The sequence below is a fragment of the Cheilinus undulatus genome, linkage group 10 (assembly GCF_018320785.1).
Source record: "Cheilinus undulatus linkage group 10, ASM1832078v1, whole genome shotgun sequence".
NCBI lineage: Eukaryota > Metazoa > Chordata > Actinopteri > Labriformes > Labridae > Cheilinus > Cheilinus undulatus.
In genome coordinates, this window is record NC_054874.1 from 7,106,574 (window position 1) to 7,122,298 (window position 15,725).

Consider the following 15,725-nt stretch of genomic DNA (forward strand, 5'->3'; position numbering starts at 1 on the left):
AAACAGCTCCCAACCCCCCTGTTGAGAATCAAACCACTGGTCAAGACCACTCTATTAAATTGTTCAAAGAGACCCAATATCAATCTAACTTGAGCTAAAAACCTGATATATAGTTAGTAAAGTTAATAGGCACATGTGACGCCCTTTTTATGCATAAAACACATATAAAAACCATCACAAAAGAATTTAGAGTTGAAATTCAACTGATTTTTTTATACACAGAATGTCGACCATTTCAGTGAAGTTTTTGGATTAAAAAAAGCAGCAGGTTAAAAGAAGTAATGCAGTATAAACAGCGCATCATCAAATCACATATTAACAGAAAAGGAAAGCAAAAACACTATTGTTAAATGGCAAAAGGACTATTAGATATAAAATATAGCTATTTATTTATATTAGATATGTGAAAGAACAGACTGGATCTGCAGCATCCCTAACGAGACATTTTGTCATGATTCTTTATATGCAATTAACAACAAATTCTAACATAATTAAAAGTTCCCCTTGGTATATCTATCACATCACTACAGGTTTGAGAAATTTTCTAAGTAGACATTGTATGATAATGTACAATTGTTATAAAATGTTTCAGTTGTTGGTGGACTCCAGGAAACACCTATTCAGTCGATGCCAGATTTGAAACAATGCAGGCTTTCTTCCTGCACGTCTCTCCTGGTTTGACTGCATTGTGAAGCCTGATGACTGCAGGTAAAAAAGTAAATGTGTGACTCTTGATGTTTCACATTACAATGCTGGGAAGGCACACTTGGCTGTCACTGCTCAGCTGGATAATTGTCTGATGCCACCCACCTCTGTGTGACCTACATGGCAGATGTGCAGGTGTGACCGATCAAGATGTAGGCCATCTGAGCCAGTCTTTGGAAATAACACGAGTCCTTTACACTCTTCATAGTCTCACATAAACCACAAAGCATCCATTAGTGATATATGGTGAATACAGGCAATAACTCACATTTTCCATCCAGAATGGTGGGGCTGTGGTTTTATTTGAGCTTCTAAATGGTGCATTTGCACTTCTTGGGCTTCTTGATTGGTGTTAGATTACTTGGACTCTTGACTGGAGCTGAGTTACCAATCACAATTCTATCACTATTACAATATAAGAAACAGCAATTAAACACATTAAAGGTGTCTGAATTTAGCATCGTCGCTTCCTGTGCAACAGCTGTAATAAACACAAACACAGAACCTCTGTGTTTAAATATCCTGTGGATTTCAAAAGAAGAATGTAATCAGAACAACAGTTTTCACCAACATTGTCAGCAGATAATACTAACCCCGGGACGACCTTGGAGGTGCAGATCAGTTGTGAGTGACGAGGAGGTGCAGAGGGAGTTGGATAGTGCTGTAAGGCAGTAGTTCTCAGCTGGTTGGTTGGTACCCAAAAGTGGGTCGTGGAGCAGTTTTCAGTGGGTTGTGACTAGATGTCTGCCACCTGGTGGAAACGTAGTTTAACCTTTGCATAGAGACTAAGATGATGCCTGTATGTTGAAGCATTCAGGAGTAACAGCCTTTTTATTTTAGGTAAATGACCATGCTTACCAAAGCTCCTTTTTGGAGACTCCAGTTTGAAATGACTCAAAATGCATGTAAAACACTTATTTTCTGTTCTGTTGTCATCAACTTTAAACCTGAACCAGCTCAGGCGTCATGCTTTTGTCCAGTTTTGATTTCAAGCTAATACCTCTAGGCTGCAGTCAACTTTAGGCCTCTGTTAATAATACAAATTCAGACAGGAAAAAAGTTTTTTGTTTTATTAGTCAGTATCAACACCTGCAGTGAGTCTGACAATTTGGGAAGAACCTTCCGTGTTCCCTTTCTAAAGACAGCTTTTTTGCACTTGTATTCGACATGGTTCAAACACAAAATGCATTTTTTTTGGGGGGGGGTATTCCTGCACAGGTGCTTTTGACTATTATTACTGAATATTAAGTAAAATACAACCCTCCATCTCTTCTATTTTTGCTGATATGTTATGAAGGCCTTCATCAGGGGGTTAACTTTGTAGACTTCTGTTTGTAGTTTCAGGAAGTCTGTCAAAGACCACAGGAAATCTCCATGATGTAACACTCTGGCAAATGTTGTGGTGGCCGCACGTTTTTGCCCTAAAAAAGGCCTATTCATTCTCATTTTCTGTGTTTATGAGCTGTTTTTAGCCTCGGTGCTGTTGCTATGGCACTGTGGGTAAATTTGACTGTTAATCACAGTGAGCCTCTCCCAATACTTGTATACAGACATCACAGTCTGCCGCACCTGAAGAACTGTGAGCTGTTTTTTTTAATCAACTAATTAAATGCACCATTTAGAAGGATGGAAAAACAACTATTAATGTGTTCAGCTGGCAGGTGTTCCAGTCGTGGAAAAGTAGAAAACCACACAGATGTTTGAGTTAAAAACTGGGGTGTTAGTTTATTACAGCATGCAGGTTTTGACTACATCATTTGGACAGGAAACATTGACTGTATTGCTGGAGTAAAAGCAGAAAATTGGAAGTTGAATTAGAGTAAGACGTAGTTGCTCCAACTTTGGCTTTAAACTCTCTAAACTCTATCACACCTAAAAAACTCAAACTGAAGTCACACCGCAGCTAGATAGGAGATTTCATTCAAAGCGGGCCTTAAAGACTGACTGTAAGTGATTTTTGTGCCCAGACATCACCAGCCTCTTTGCATAGGTTGCCTTGGTAACACCGTAGGTGTCAGTACGTATGTATGTACCATGACGTGTCTGTCAAACGTAAGAGCAGAACAAATGGAGATCCATCATCTTGCCTACAGAGCATATGGCTGCAAAGCCGTGCTGTAGAGCCACTCTGTCACACGGGAAAGACTCTGCCATAGATTTAGACGTTCTGCTGTAGCTGCTGTCATGCTCGTTCATCTTTTTCCATGCGAGATGGCTGACACTGAAGAAACCGTGAATCTGTGATGAAAAATTTAGACTGGTATGAAAAGTTCTTTTCAATTAATTAATGCATGTTCAATTTATACAATGCAAAATCCTAACTAAAGTTACTTTAGGATTTACAAAAGAGACCATCATCTTTGTTATATTGTTTAGAGACCCAACACAGACCCATAACAAGCAAACCTCTTTGCAGTTGTGGCAAGGAACAGCTCCCTTTAAACAGGCAGAAACCTCGGAGAGAGTCAGAGTCAAGGTGAACAGCCACCTAATGCTATTCATAGTGGAATCACTTTTGATACTCATTCAAGTGTTGCAGAGGGTTTCTTTTTTTTGTAGCTCAGATTGTTAAAATCAGTCTGGGTTTTACTGTTAGTCTAAACAAAACCCAAGAGTCAGTTCATGATGTCCTGAAGTAGTCTTCCAAACTGCCTGTCTCCTTCTAGGAATCTGGAAGATCACGTTTTTTTGGCTGCTCTTTTCTCATGGCCTTGTTTAACTTTGTCAGCTTGGTTTGCCAAAAATCTGTCGGCTTTTGTTGTTTAGTTCCTCTGGCAACAGGACTAACAACAGCCAAAACATCCTTTAAATCTGCTGTCTTCTTAACACCTCTGAATACTTTTCTCTAGTTTTTAGTGTTGCACTACAAACCTCAAGATTCAGACCAAACTGTGGCTCTGTGGTCAGAGATTAAACCAAAACAGTCGCACAGTATGATGAGTTTAGACCAGCGCTGCTCAGCTCTGCACATCTCTGCTGTTCTTGTTTTGAATTGAGGACTGTTCAATAAAAATTGAATATCATAAGGCTTATTTATTAAACAGAAAACCACTGTTTCATTTTCATTCATAAATTTCTGATAATGAGGGAGAGGTGCACCAAAAAAGGCACTTCCACATTCACGCCAGACACGGCACCAGAATGCCCTTGTGCACTGGAAGCAACACTTCCAGCAGGAACACAGGAGTGCCTTTTTCCAGTGCATTTCTCCCTCATTATCAGAAATTTATGAACTAAACATAGCGTTAGTTGTCTTCACAAGTAGACTATTTTCCCAAATCGATCAGTCCTTGTACTGATTAGTGCTGAGTGTGAGGGGTTTCTATATTACAGAGGTGAGTTTGGGCGATTAAACTCTTGCCTCAATGACAAGATGTGTCCTGTTAATTTTACAAAAATTAAGAATTTCTCTGTCTTTGAAAACTTGAGAAATTGTTTGAGATCATCAACTTCAATTTACAAATATATTTAGCTTGCAGCTTGCTGATCCCTTGATGTGTAATTTTATTTATAAATCAGTGCATTGGGGCTTGAGTGTGCAGGTTCATACATGTAGCACACTATTTATATTTATGCTTTTTGCAACTTCACTGTTACTGTTTGTTGACAGGCATTCTGCAGCTTGGATAGAGCGTCTGTAGTTGGTATCCTGGAGAGATGATTCTAGCTAACAGATTGTCGAACTGGGTTAGCTAGAAAAGTGCTGGAAGCTGCCATCATCCAGGCGGCGCTCCTGGAAAAGGTGCTGGAATTCTCAGAGCTGTGTGCAGCTCTGAAGGATCTGATGGACCTAGACAGCGGTGTCTCTGTCAGATTTGGGCAATGTAGTCTATCTCAGCCAAGTTTGTTGACTCGACTGATGCTGGATGTGGGAGATGGAAGCCCCACCACTCTCGCGGCTTTAGTACGGCGATTTGATATGCAAAGGAAGTGAGTTAATCGCACAAATTATAAATGATTTAAAGCTCACATATTTTACCCCTTTAAGACAAGTTTATATTGGTCTCAGGGGTCCCCAAAACATGCCTGTGAAGTTTTTTTGCTGCAAAAACATTCCAGTATTGGGTTTTTGTATGTCTATAAACCCCTCTGTTTCAGCCCTGCTCAGAACGAGCTGTTTCTGTGTCTGTGGCTTTAAATGTTAATGAGCTGTCTGACTCCGCCCTCCCTCAGGAAATGGATGTGGCTCTCCTGATGGATCAGGAGAGGAGGGCGGAACTGTCTTCCATGCAGGGAGGGCCGACTGAACCTGGGGGCGGGGCTAACTCCCCACATGACATCCTGAGGGGAAAATCTGAGACCAGCTTGTTTCAGCTGTATTTTCTGAAAGAGAGGGGAGGAGGGAATGGATTTTTCCGATTCTTGAGGGGATTGTGGACAAGCCATGTGTATATATTTTTTTAGAAATGCCTGAAAAGTTTATTTTGCATAATATGTGACCTTTAAGCGAGTAAACTCCCTTTATTTGGGTGAATAAGTGACCTTTCGTAGGCATGGTCACTTTTTGAATTAACATTGATAAAGTTGACACAAAAAGTAAGAAAATTTGTGTTTGGTAGATTATTTCTTTGTTTTAACAATGCTTCTTGGCAACAAATCTTATACCGTTGGAAAGCCTGTTTATTTCCATTTTTAATGGTGCCACATTTGTAAGGAACATTCATTTGTGAGATGAGCAGCAAAGCTGAGTATGTGGGTTGCACCCATGAAAGAATCTGCCAAATCTTCTCTGCCAATGCCAAACAGCTTATTCTGACATTGACTCTGGTTTGGTGGATTGGATGATTGAAGTCTAAAAAAGCCAGACACATGTGAGTTTGTAAGCTTTATTGCTAATAAGCACTGTTACAACAAAGAAATAACCTTCCAAACACATATTTCTTCACTTTACTCAAGTAATGATGGCCACATAGAGAACTCCACTTATACCCATCATTTCTAAAGACCTTTACTTGATTGCTCTTATGGGACAGCGTTTTCAAGATGGCTACAGCAGGGGAAATGCTACCAAAGCATCCTCCAGTAATAAAATGGGCTTCAGGCTTTGTCCAGTATTTCCTACAGAGTGTGAGGCAATCTTTCCATGACTATTCTTGAGTAGTAAAGCTGTATGAGGGTAGTGCTGCACAATTAATCTAATCACAGTTGCAATTAGTGTATCAGGCTGCGCATTTACATATTTGCATAAAATGCTGCTCTTCTTTTTGAGTTAAGCAGTATTAGAAAGGTTTACAAAAATGCACACAGAAAGGTCTCTTTATTTATAAAAGAATACACTTTCTTTTGAAAGCAGCTACTTAATATTTGTATGTTTTGAGTTGAGAAATGCACACTTCAAAACTATCATTCTCTTCATTTTCCTTGATAACCAAGCAAGTAGACTCATCATACCATGCAGGTATTATATCATAATCGCAACATTGCCCAGTATAATCACACATTGCTATCAAATCATGCAGCACCAAATGCGGGCTCACCAAGCCCATGAAATGGTGAATATTTCAACAGCTTATGTTATTGCTGTTGCCGAAGAAGCTATGAGGAAATGGACGCCATCCTCACATAATTGCCTGCTCCTATTAGTGTCAGGTAGAGTTTGTTGGTGGTTAACTGTGGTATTTGTGCTATTATTCTCTCTGGTAACCTAATAAACTTATGACACACCCTTTGTACTCGATCTTCTCTCTGAATGCTCCCTGCCACGATCAAATGACACCAGAATTACAAGATCCAAGTAGGGACATACTCAGATCTGGCCTCCTTATCTGTGTGTGTTTTTTTTTAATCCTCTAACCTTCTGCTTACTGTCAATCAGACTTTCCCTTTTGCAAAGTGTGCTCCTCATACCTCTCTTCTATCTCCTGCTAATGTGTGGTTTATCATTCTTTATCAACCCTGATTGTTTCCCTGTATTTCTTTGCTGAGTAAAAACACAACCTTTAGTGTGTTTATGTGTCAGTGCTTTGCCCTACCTGGAATTCAACCTGTCAGTTACAGCCAATTTGTAATGGATTAGTCACAGCACAGTCCCTCCTCTATGAATAGAAAACAAAGGCAGCAGCGCTTTAATAACTTGAATGTTTGATTTCTCCTCTCAGGACCTGGAGGTATCCCACCCAGAGGCCTGCTGGGAGACGGTCCTAATGATCCCAGAGGAGGATCTCTGCTGTCAGTCACTGGAGAGGTCATGGACCCCAAGTAAGATACTCAAGACATAACACAGAATTTTAGTTCTAGAACAGGATGTGTGAAGTAAATTACTTCATATTTTATTCCTGGTTGGTTTTGTGACACCTCCTGTTACATTGAAAAATGAAATAGAACAAGGTTCAAACCCTACCCTGATCAACCCCTGTAACTTGCTGGAATTTATTATTTTTTAGCATTTTCTCACACTGGGATTCTGGCTTTGCTTAACTTCATTAGACTTGTGAAAAACAGGACATTGGTTCAAACACAACTTTAGCAGACACTAGTTTCTACTCTCACATTGTGCTGAGTCAATCCATCCCAGCACACAGCCGCTCTGACAGGGGGAGGAAGAGGCAGAGAGCATGGAGGTCTGCTTAGCTTTGCTCATGGAGTCGACAGGAACAAGCAGGAAACTAGCGATCTGAACAAATCAGCATTAGTACATAAAAGAAAAAAGTCGTATCGCGAGACATGTCTGCATGCATTATCAACCAATAAATAAACAGGAGAAATTTTTCTATACCTACTAATAACAAAAGTTTGACCCTTTCCCCCTCTTATAGACAAATAAATTCTAGACTTTTTGAAAATAAAATAATGGGAAGTTTGAAACATTAAGCCTATGACAAAGTTGGTCTTCAATTTATTAACTGTCGCTAGTAAAGAATGCCATTCTTATAGCCCAGTCCAGAAATATGGTTGTGTTCATGTTCTGCTATCTAGAGACCCATAAATCAATCAGCAGAAGACTGTTCTTTAAATTCTATGTAGGAAAATGGTCTCTTTTTGATGATGAGCGTGAATTATTGTTTATTGTTTGAAAGAGCGGCGTGCGGCGCTGTCAGTCTGTAGTTTTATTTTTTTCTCAGACTGTGGATGAGAACAATGAGGACTCAAAACGTCGTCAGTTGTAGACGCATCCTCAAACGGGTAGCTTGGTTGTGGTGGAAAAGCAAATCCCGGACTTAGCTGCTGTGCTGAGTCAAACCAAGTCAAGCCAAGCCGAGGAATGGAGAGATAGAATAGGAAAAAATGTAACTAAATGAATTAACATTAAGAGGGTTTTTTTTGTCTTTTGTTTGTGTTGTTTGTGTGTGTGTGTGTGTGTGTGTGTGTGTGTGTGTCCTCTGTTTACTAATAATTTTCCCCCGATTTGTCTTTAATTTGTTAAATAAAAGTGTATTAATATGGCAGGATGAAAGAAATGACAGATGAAACTTGATAACATGTATGTTAAAGCCTGCAATTAAGTATAAAAAACATCAAGCCAGTCCGTTCCATGTAATGGAAAAGTCCCACTTATCACGGAAATATAGAATAGAGGCTTAAAGTGCAGAAATCATCAAATGTGGGCATTTATGGCCAAAAATGTCTTTGTGCTAAACCATTTGACATCTCATAAACGGAACATGAAATTTGAAGTCCAGGCCTGGCATGTCTTTCATTTTTGACCAATTGCCTTTCAAAAGTGGTATTCATTTTTCTTATTTCAGGTCTTGAAAAGTCTTAAATTGTTTTTCAGTAAGTGATAAAGTGGAAAAGTACTGTGGTCTTTTAGCTAGAGATTCACTAATATTGAAAATTAGGACTAATAATAAAGTTTGAATAGCAATTTAGTCAATTTTGGCACTGATAGCAATGTTTTTTTCATCACTTCTTTATAAGAGAGACTCCCTCTATGCCAACATTCTGTTTCTCATGTTCCATGATAACAGATCAGAGGTTACCGAGGAGGTCAAAAAGTTTCCTTAAATGAGTAGTTTGATGCTAGTGTGAAAAAAAAAACCCTCAGAAATATTTTCAAGGTAAGGAAAATAAAAAGCTATAAATATAATCCTTCTGGTTAAAACGTTTTGCTTCTCTATCTTGAAATTTCTTGAAAAGTCCTCTGAATTTCACCCTCAGCCTTGAATGTACGATTTTGTTAAAAACATCCTTTTATAATTTTTGTCTTCATGTGAAGGTTGTCAGAAATTAGCTCAGAAATAACAGGCTTGATAACTTTCTCTTTGTATTGCCATACAAAGAGCTTGTTGCTGAACTCGTATTGCAATTATTGATTGAGTGCAGCACATGAGAAAGCACAAGATTCTGACCATTAAAGACACTCAGGATTATGACAAGTTATTATTCTAATATTAAAGATTTAAATGTGTTCTTTCCATGTGTCTCCAAACAGCCGTGCCTACATGGGAGCTCCTCCACCCCACCAAGCCCCGCCTGTACACATGGCCCCAATGGCAGGCGGACCCCCTCCGGATATGAGAGGACCTCAAATGGACCTAAGAGGCCCACCCATGGGTGAGCCTCGGAACATGATGGGAGACCCTCGAGGGCCCCCGATGATGGAGCCACGTGGACCCCCTATGGAGAACCGAGGTACCTGTTTAAAAAAAAAAAAACTGCATTGTTTGAGAATCTGAATTCTTCATTCTTTTTAAAGGCAGCGTGTGGTTGTAATCAGTTCATCTTAATGCTCGGCTGGCAGACAGACCCATGTGTCACTGAAACAGGAACAGCAAAACGTTTTTACACAATAGGACATGTTGTTTGTTCTGACAATCATCTTTTCCTGCTGAAACCTGAGGATTTGGTTTTTCCTTGTATTTGATACACATTAAGGTATTTTTAAAGGTCAATCAGACAACAACCCTGTTTTCTATATAATCATGTTTTTGTAAACAGTATAGTTCATTTTAAAACAAAAAAAAATCCTACATTGAATGATTCATCAAATATGAAGAAGGTTCTGATATGCTTTTTTGATTCCTTTTTCTCCGCAGGACGTGACCCCAGAGCAATGGACACTCGTGGTCCAGTGACAGGACAGAGAGTTCCCATGGCAGCAGGAATGCAAGGCCCTGGTCCTCATGGCATGGCGCCCAACGCTCCTCCACCTGCGAGACCGGTAACGACATCTTTGACTTTAGTTTAGAGCACTTTACTGCTGATTTTTAAATAAACTGAACATTATGTTATAATTGGTGTGCCGTAAACCAGGTAGAATTTCTACTATTGTATGGATTTTTGCAACACCTCATCACAGGTTTAGTGACAGACAACAGCTCAGTCTGAGTCTTGTCATCGGCATGTTTCAGTCTGACACTCAAGAACAGCCAGATAAAAAGCCATGTCACCTTTTTGTATCTGTGATTAATATGAAGCACAGTAGTACGGTAAAAGGAGTTCTCTCCTCTGGAAGTTTGATGTTTGTAATAACAGCTACATGAAGCGAGTGTTCGCTTTACACAGCGCCTCCTTCTGCCTTTCTGGAGCTTTAATATGAGCTGGGCTCAAGACAGTTTGTCTTTACCCCGGCTACTGCAGGGATTCATGTATTAATGGCCTAAACACCTGTTTGAAGGTGTGTTTAAATGGATGATTTGCTTGTTTTAAGTCCATTATGATTAAAAGAAGCAGGCTGTGGCGATAAATGAAATCAGAGAGGCAGCTGTAGACTCCGTAGTGACATTAACTTAATGGTACCGTTGCTAAAAGCTGATGATAAACTGGGTAATGATTTACTATAAAAGTCTTTAGTTGTGGTTTTCCCTTGGTGCTTTTATTTTGAAGGCCAAATAGGGTGTTTTAGCAGCTTGACACACCTTAGCAAAAGAATAAAGGTGCATCTAAAAAAATTACAATATAATGAAAAAGTTCAATATTTTTTGTCACTCTTATGAAATTGAAACCCATATATTGTATAGACTTGTTACACATAGAGTGAAATATTTCAGGCTTTTATTTCTTGAAATGTTGATGATTATGGCTTACAGATAAGAAAACCCAAAATTCAGTGTCTCAAAAAATTAGAATATTACATAAGATCAAAAAAAATTGATGTTTTACACAGAAATGTCAGGCTTCTGATAAGTATGTTCATTTCTATGCACTCAATACTCAGTTGAACCTCCTTTTGCATGAATTGCTGCATCAATGTGGCGTGGTATAGAGGCGATCAGCCTGTGGCACTGCTCAGGTGTAATGGAAGCCCAGGTTGCTTTGATAGCGGCCTTCAGGTCATCTGCATTGTTGGGTCTGGTGTCTCTCATCCTCCTCTTGACAATACCTCATAGATTCTCTGTGGGGTTCAGGTCAGGCCAGTTTGCTGGCCAATCAAGCACAGCAACACCATAGTCATTGAACCAGCTTTTGGTACCTTTGGCAGTGTGGGCAGGTCCCAAGTCCTGCTGGAAAATGAAATCAGCATCTCCATAAAGCTTGTCAGTAGAAGGAAGCATGAAGTGCTCTAAAATGTCCTGGTAGATGGCTGCGTTGACTGTGGACTTCAGAAAACACGGTGGACCAACACCAGCAGATGCCATGGCAGCCCAAATCATCACTGACTATGGAAACTTCACACTGGACTTCAAGCAACGTGGATTCTGTGCCTCTCCACTCCTCCTCCAGACTCTGGGACCTAGAAGAGTGTAGAGGCACAGAATCCACGTTGCTTGAAGTCCAGTGTGGCAAATAAAGGGCAAATAAATATACAAAGTGTGATCTGATATTTAGGCCATTTCACCCAGGCCTGTGTGTTAAAAAGAATAGTTGCTGCTTAATCTAAAGTACCTTCATGTGTGCAGCCTGAAATTGCAAGAATCACACAAGCACATCTATTCATCAGATGAGCTGACCGTCTTGTTGCCCATCCCTGATCTAGATGTTTGACCAGGATGAACTGTAATGCAGCCTCTCGCCACTCGTAGCCACTGTAGTCCTTTATGACTACTACCTTACTGTCACAATGCTCTTTTAACTGATCCAAACAACCCTTAACTGCTAGAGCTCTGATAGCAGTAAAAGGTATGAAGATAAATAGACAACGGGAGATTTTCCAGCTTTTATTCTACTCTACCTCAAGCCGAGGTTGGACCATCCGATCTTTTTGGTCTTAGCAGATGAGCCTTTTCTTTTCCTTTGATTTTAAAGACTGCACCAAGCATCTGACCTTGATATCACAAGGTCAGCAGCATACATCTGTTTCAGGTCAGTCTAACAGAGTGTTGTTCTTACAGGGTATTTCGGGGGTTCCTTCATCAGGAGGAGGCTTCAGTCCAGGACAAAGTCAGGTCTCCACACAGGACCAGGAGAAGGTGAGAGTCTTACAAACCGGTTATACGATAGATGGGCTTTATTCCAGTAGTCTTCTTGATGGTATGTGTTTTATTAATATCTGCTGTGGGAACAAAACCTCACCACAAAAGATGTAGAACAGGCTTCAACCAGTTAGTCGAAGCTGCTGTCAGTCAGCGGCCTGTTTCGGTGCCTCTGAGCACAACTATCTACGCTCAGTCACTGATCGCAGTCATTCACACACGTTTATTTGCTGCACCTGAGGCAGAGAGCTTGTGAGACAACAGCAAAGATTGTTTGACTCTAAAAATGTTTTACCACAACAAAGACTTAATAAGATGATCAGATAACACACTTTGAGTTCTCTGTTACTAGGAATACCAGAGACGATCATATTGACGTCCTTCTGTAAAAGCTATTTGAACTTGCAATATTTAAACCAGGAGGTTCTCGATCAAAACGATAACAAAAGATGACACACAGAGAGAAAAAAGATGTTAAAACTGAGATTCTTGCAAAGCATTTTGGGATCACTTACATGGAGCATGGCCTTTGTCTCCATAGCTGGTGGACAAATATCCAGAAGACAATTAGGGTAAGCCACAGAAGGTTACTGCTGAAAGATCAGGCTGTTCTTAGAGGCTGTTTTAAAACAAATTCATGAAAAGTTGACTGGAAGGGAGAAGTGTGGTAAGAAAATGAGCACAAGCAACAAGGATGAGCTCAGCCTTCAAAGGGTTGTCAAACAAAGCAGATTCAAGAACTTAGGGGAGCTTCATAGAGAGTGGACTGAGGCTAGAGCCACCACACGGACAGGGCCAGGAAATGGACTACGAGAGCTGTAAGCTGTAGACATCAAAATTAAAATATTTCACTTTGTATGAGATTAATAGAGACTTTCTAGAGGTTTCACTTCTTGAATTTGAATTGTACTTGCATATATGTACCACAAGAAGAGGCATTTTTGTGGCTGTTTTAGTGAGAAAATTCTACAAATTGTTCCTTTAATTAAATGTGTTTTTACTTGTTTCCTTTCTAGGCGGCCCTGATCATGCAGGTCCTACAGCTGACCCCAGAACAGATTGCCATGCTGCCCCCTGAGCAGCGCCAGAGCATCCTCATCCTCAAAGAGCAGATTCAGAAAACTGCAGGCGGGGGACCTTGATGGTCTGACGGAGGAAAACTTCAGGTACACCAAGAATTTTACCCTCACTTTCATTAGAATTAAAAAGTCAGGAGTTTCTAACGCTCCTGATTTTATTTTCTGGGTGTCTGTGGGTCTCAAGAAGTGTTAAAAGTTTATAGATCAATTGAGCTAAATTAAGGCTATTAAAAAGTCTTAAATGTCAGACTTTTGCAAGAATGTTGTTGTTTTTTAAATTTTATAATTATCTGGAGAGATTGTTGGCTAGTTCTTCTGACTTTGTGTTTTATATTTAGATTTAATCACACATGTTTGAGTATTAATCGTCCACCCAGACTTATAGAAATAAAATATTTAATAAATACAACTTAATTAAAGTGAGCTATGGCTGATCAGCTGCAACAGTAAAGTTATCACTGACATTTATGCTTTAGAAACTGAATTAAAGAGTATTTTAAAAAACCTTAAATGGACTATTATACCTTGTATTTTTAGGGCCCGAGCACGGAGGGTGCAAGAGCCTTATTGAAATTGGTCGGATTCGTCATCATTATTTTTATTTTTATGCGTTCTGAGCCTTTTTGGTTTGGTCTCCTGGAGCAAATCTCTATCTCCAACAGGAAATCTGACATTTTGAATAAATTAGGCAAGAATGAGGTATTTTTGGTCTGTTCCAGGGGTCATTCTTGATTGTCCTAGTTTGTTGTAAAACCATAACATATGCTTTTCTGCTTGTTGGTTTAACTAGTGTAAATCGTATAAATAGGAAGACTGCTTAACTTAAAAAAAAAAAATCAGACCTTCCGTTCTCAGCTACCTTACGGTATCATTTTTTTTAATCTTATCTCAAAATTCTCCTAGAAATACTAGCGACATTTTTCTGTTCTTTGTTGTCACTTTTTGTCTTACTGCCGGCACAAAGCTATGTAACTAGTTAATTTAACAGGTTAGAAATTGAAAGTGCGAGGTCTTTAAACGAGTGAAGAGGGACTTGAAAATGTCTTTAAAAGTATTAAATCTGATGTCTGATTATCTGTATATACCCTGTATTTTGATAATAATATATGAATAATGAATCTCCAAACTTCCATTCTTATCAAAAAATCTAGAAAAAGCTGTCTATCAATAATCATCACAGTTTTTAAAAGACAATAATTTTTTTGAAACATTCCAATCTGGTTTTAAGGAATATCATAGCACTGAGACAGCTCTTTTACAAGTTCTTAATGATTTGTTTTTAACAGCAGACAGTGGAGACTGTGGCATTTTAATCCTTTTAGACTTAGGCGCCGCTTTCAACATGGTTGATCATGAGCTGCTCATTAATAGACTAGAAGACTGGGGTGGGATTCAGGGGATGGCTCTTAACTTTTTCAAATCTTACCTGGAAAACAGCAGTTATAATGTGACTTGGAAAAATAACTCCCCCTCCACGGCCCCTCTTACCCGTGGCATCCCTCAAGGCTCAGTTTTTAGCTCCTTTTTTATTTTCCATTTACATGTTACCACTCGGTAGCATTATAAAGAAACACAACGTCTCTTACCACTGCTTTGCTGACAACACTCAAATATATCTCCCCCTGAAACCTCAGTCCCTACAACCACTACTCAACTGTTTTCAGGAAATCAGTGATTGGATGGCACAAAATTTCTTAAAACTTAATCAACAAAAAACAGAAATAATTCCCAAATTCAAAATCACCTTGGCCCTCTGTCAGCTTGTGTCAAACCCTCTGCCAAAAACCTGGGCGTGATTTTTGATTCTTCATTTACCTTTAAAAAACAAATAAACTTGGTGGTGAGAGGCTGTTTCTTTCAGTTAAGATCCCTGACCAAAGTAAAACCGTTTTTAAGTTCAAATGACACTGAGAAATTGATTCACGCTTTTATTTCATCGAGATTAGATTATTGCAACTCACTGTACTTAGGAGTGAGCCAATCCCTTTTAAAAACGTCTACAGTATGTCCAAAATGCCGCTGCCACATCACCCCGTAGTCTCCTCCCTCCGCTATCTCCCTGTCCATTTTACAATCTATTTTAAAATTTTATTGCTTGTTTTTTAAATTACTCCATGGCTCAGCTCCTTCCTATTCATCTGACCTTTTAACCCCCTATGTCCAAACACGTTCACTCCGTTCCTCTGACCAGTCTCTTCTGGTCATCTCCTGACTCTGAGAAAACTCAGAGGAGACCGGTCCTTTTCTGTTGCAGGCCCTCGTTTATGGAACCAACATATAAATTGATTTGATTTGATTTGAATAATGGAGCAGCCCTGTAATCTCCTTTTGTTCCTTCTTTTACACACAGGAAAGAAGGCTCCACCCATCACCTCCACCTTGAACTGGTCTGAAGACGTCTCTTTAGTTCGACTTATGTATAGTTTTTTTTTAATCTGATGTTTACTGTCTGAGAGCGATGCATTTGTGGCTTCAACATTTAGCAAAGCGTCTGAATGGATGATGGAAGTTCACCACAGGACTGTCACAAGTTTTCATTCTTTCCCTCTAAAGTCGACTGTTTTCTTTCTTCTTTTTCATCATTTTGGCCAGAAACTGTCTTGATATTGTTTTGTCAATAAAACAAACCAGAAAGACTTTTTTGCATTGA

The 15,725-nt window shown here is 39.4% G+C and overlaps 1 protein-coding gene across 1 annotated transcript in view; it reads left to right on the forward strand.

Annotated features, from left to right (window-relative positions):
* The window catches only part of cstf2 (cleavage stimulation factor, 3' pre-RNA, subunit 2), a 29,323-nt gene extending 13,612 nt beyond the window's left edge, over window positions 1-15,711 (forward strand). The window contains exons 8-13 of the mRNA XM_041797089.1: window positions 6,804-6,903; window positions 9,077-9,276; window positions 9,681-9,805; window positions 11,916-11,993; window positions 13,013-13,162; window positions 15,426-15,711. Coding sequence (XP_041653023.1) covers window positions 6,804-6,903; window positions 9,077-9,276; window positions 9,681-9,805; window positions 11,916-11,993; window positions 13,013-13,138 — 629 coding nt within the window. The 3' untranslated portion in view covers window positions 13,139-13,162; window positions 15,426-15,711. The remainder of the gene's footprint in view (window positions 1-6,803; window positions 6,904-9,076; window positions 9,277-9,680; window positions 9,806-11,915; window positions 11,994-13,012; window positions 13,163-15,425) is intronic.
* Window positions 15,712-15,725: the final 14 nt, after the last annotated feature.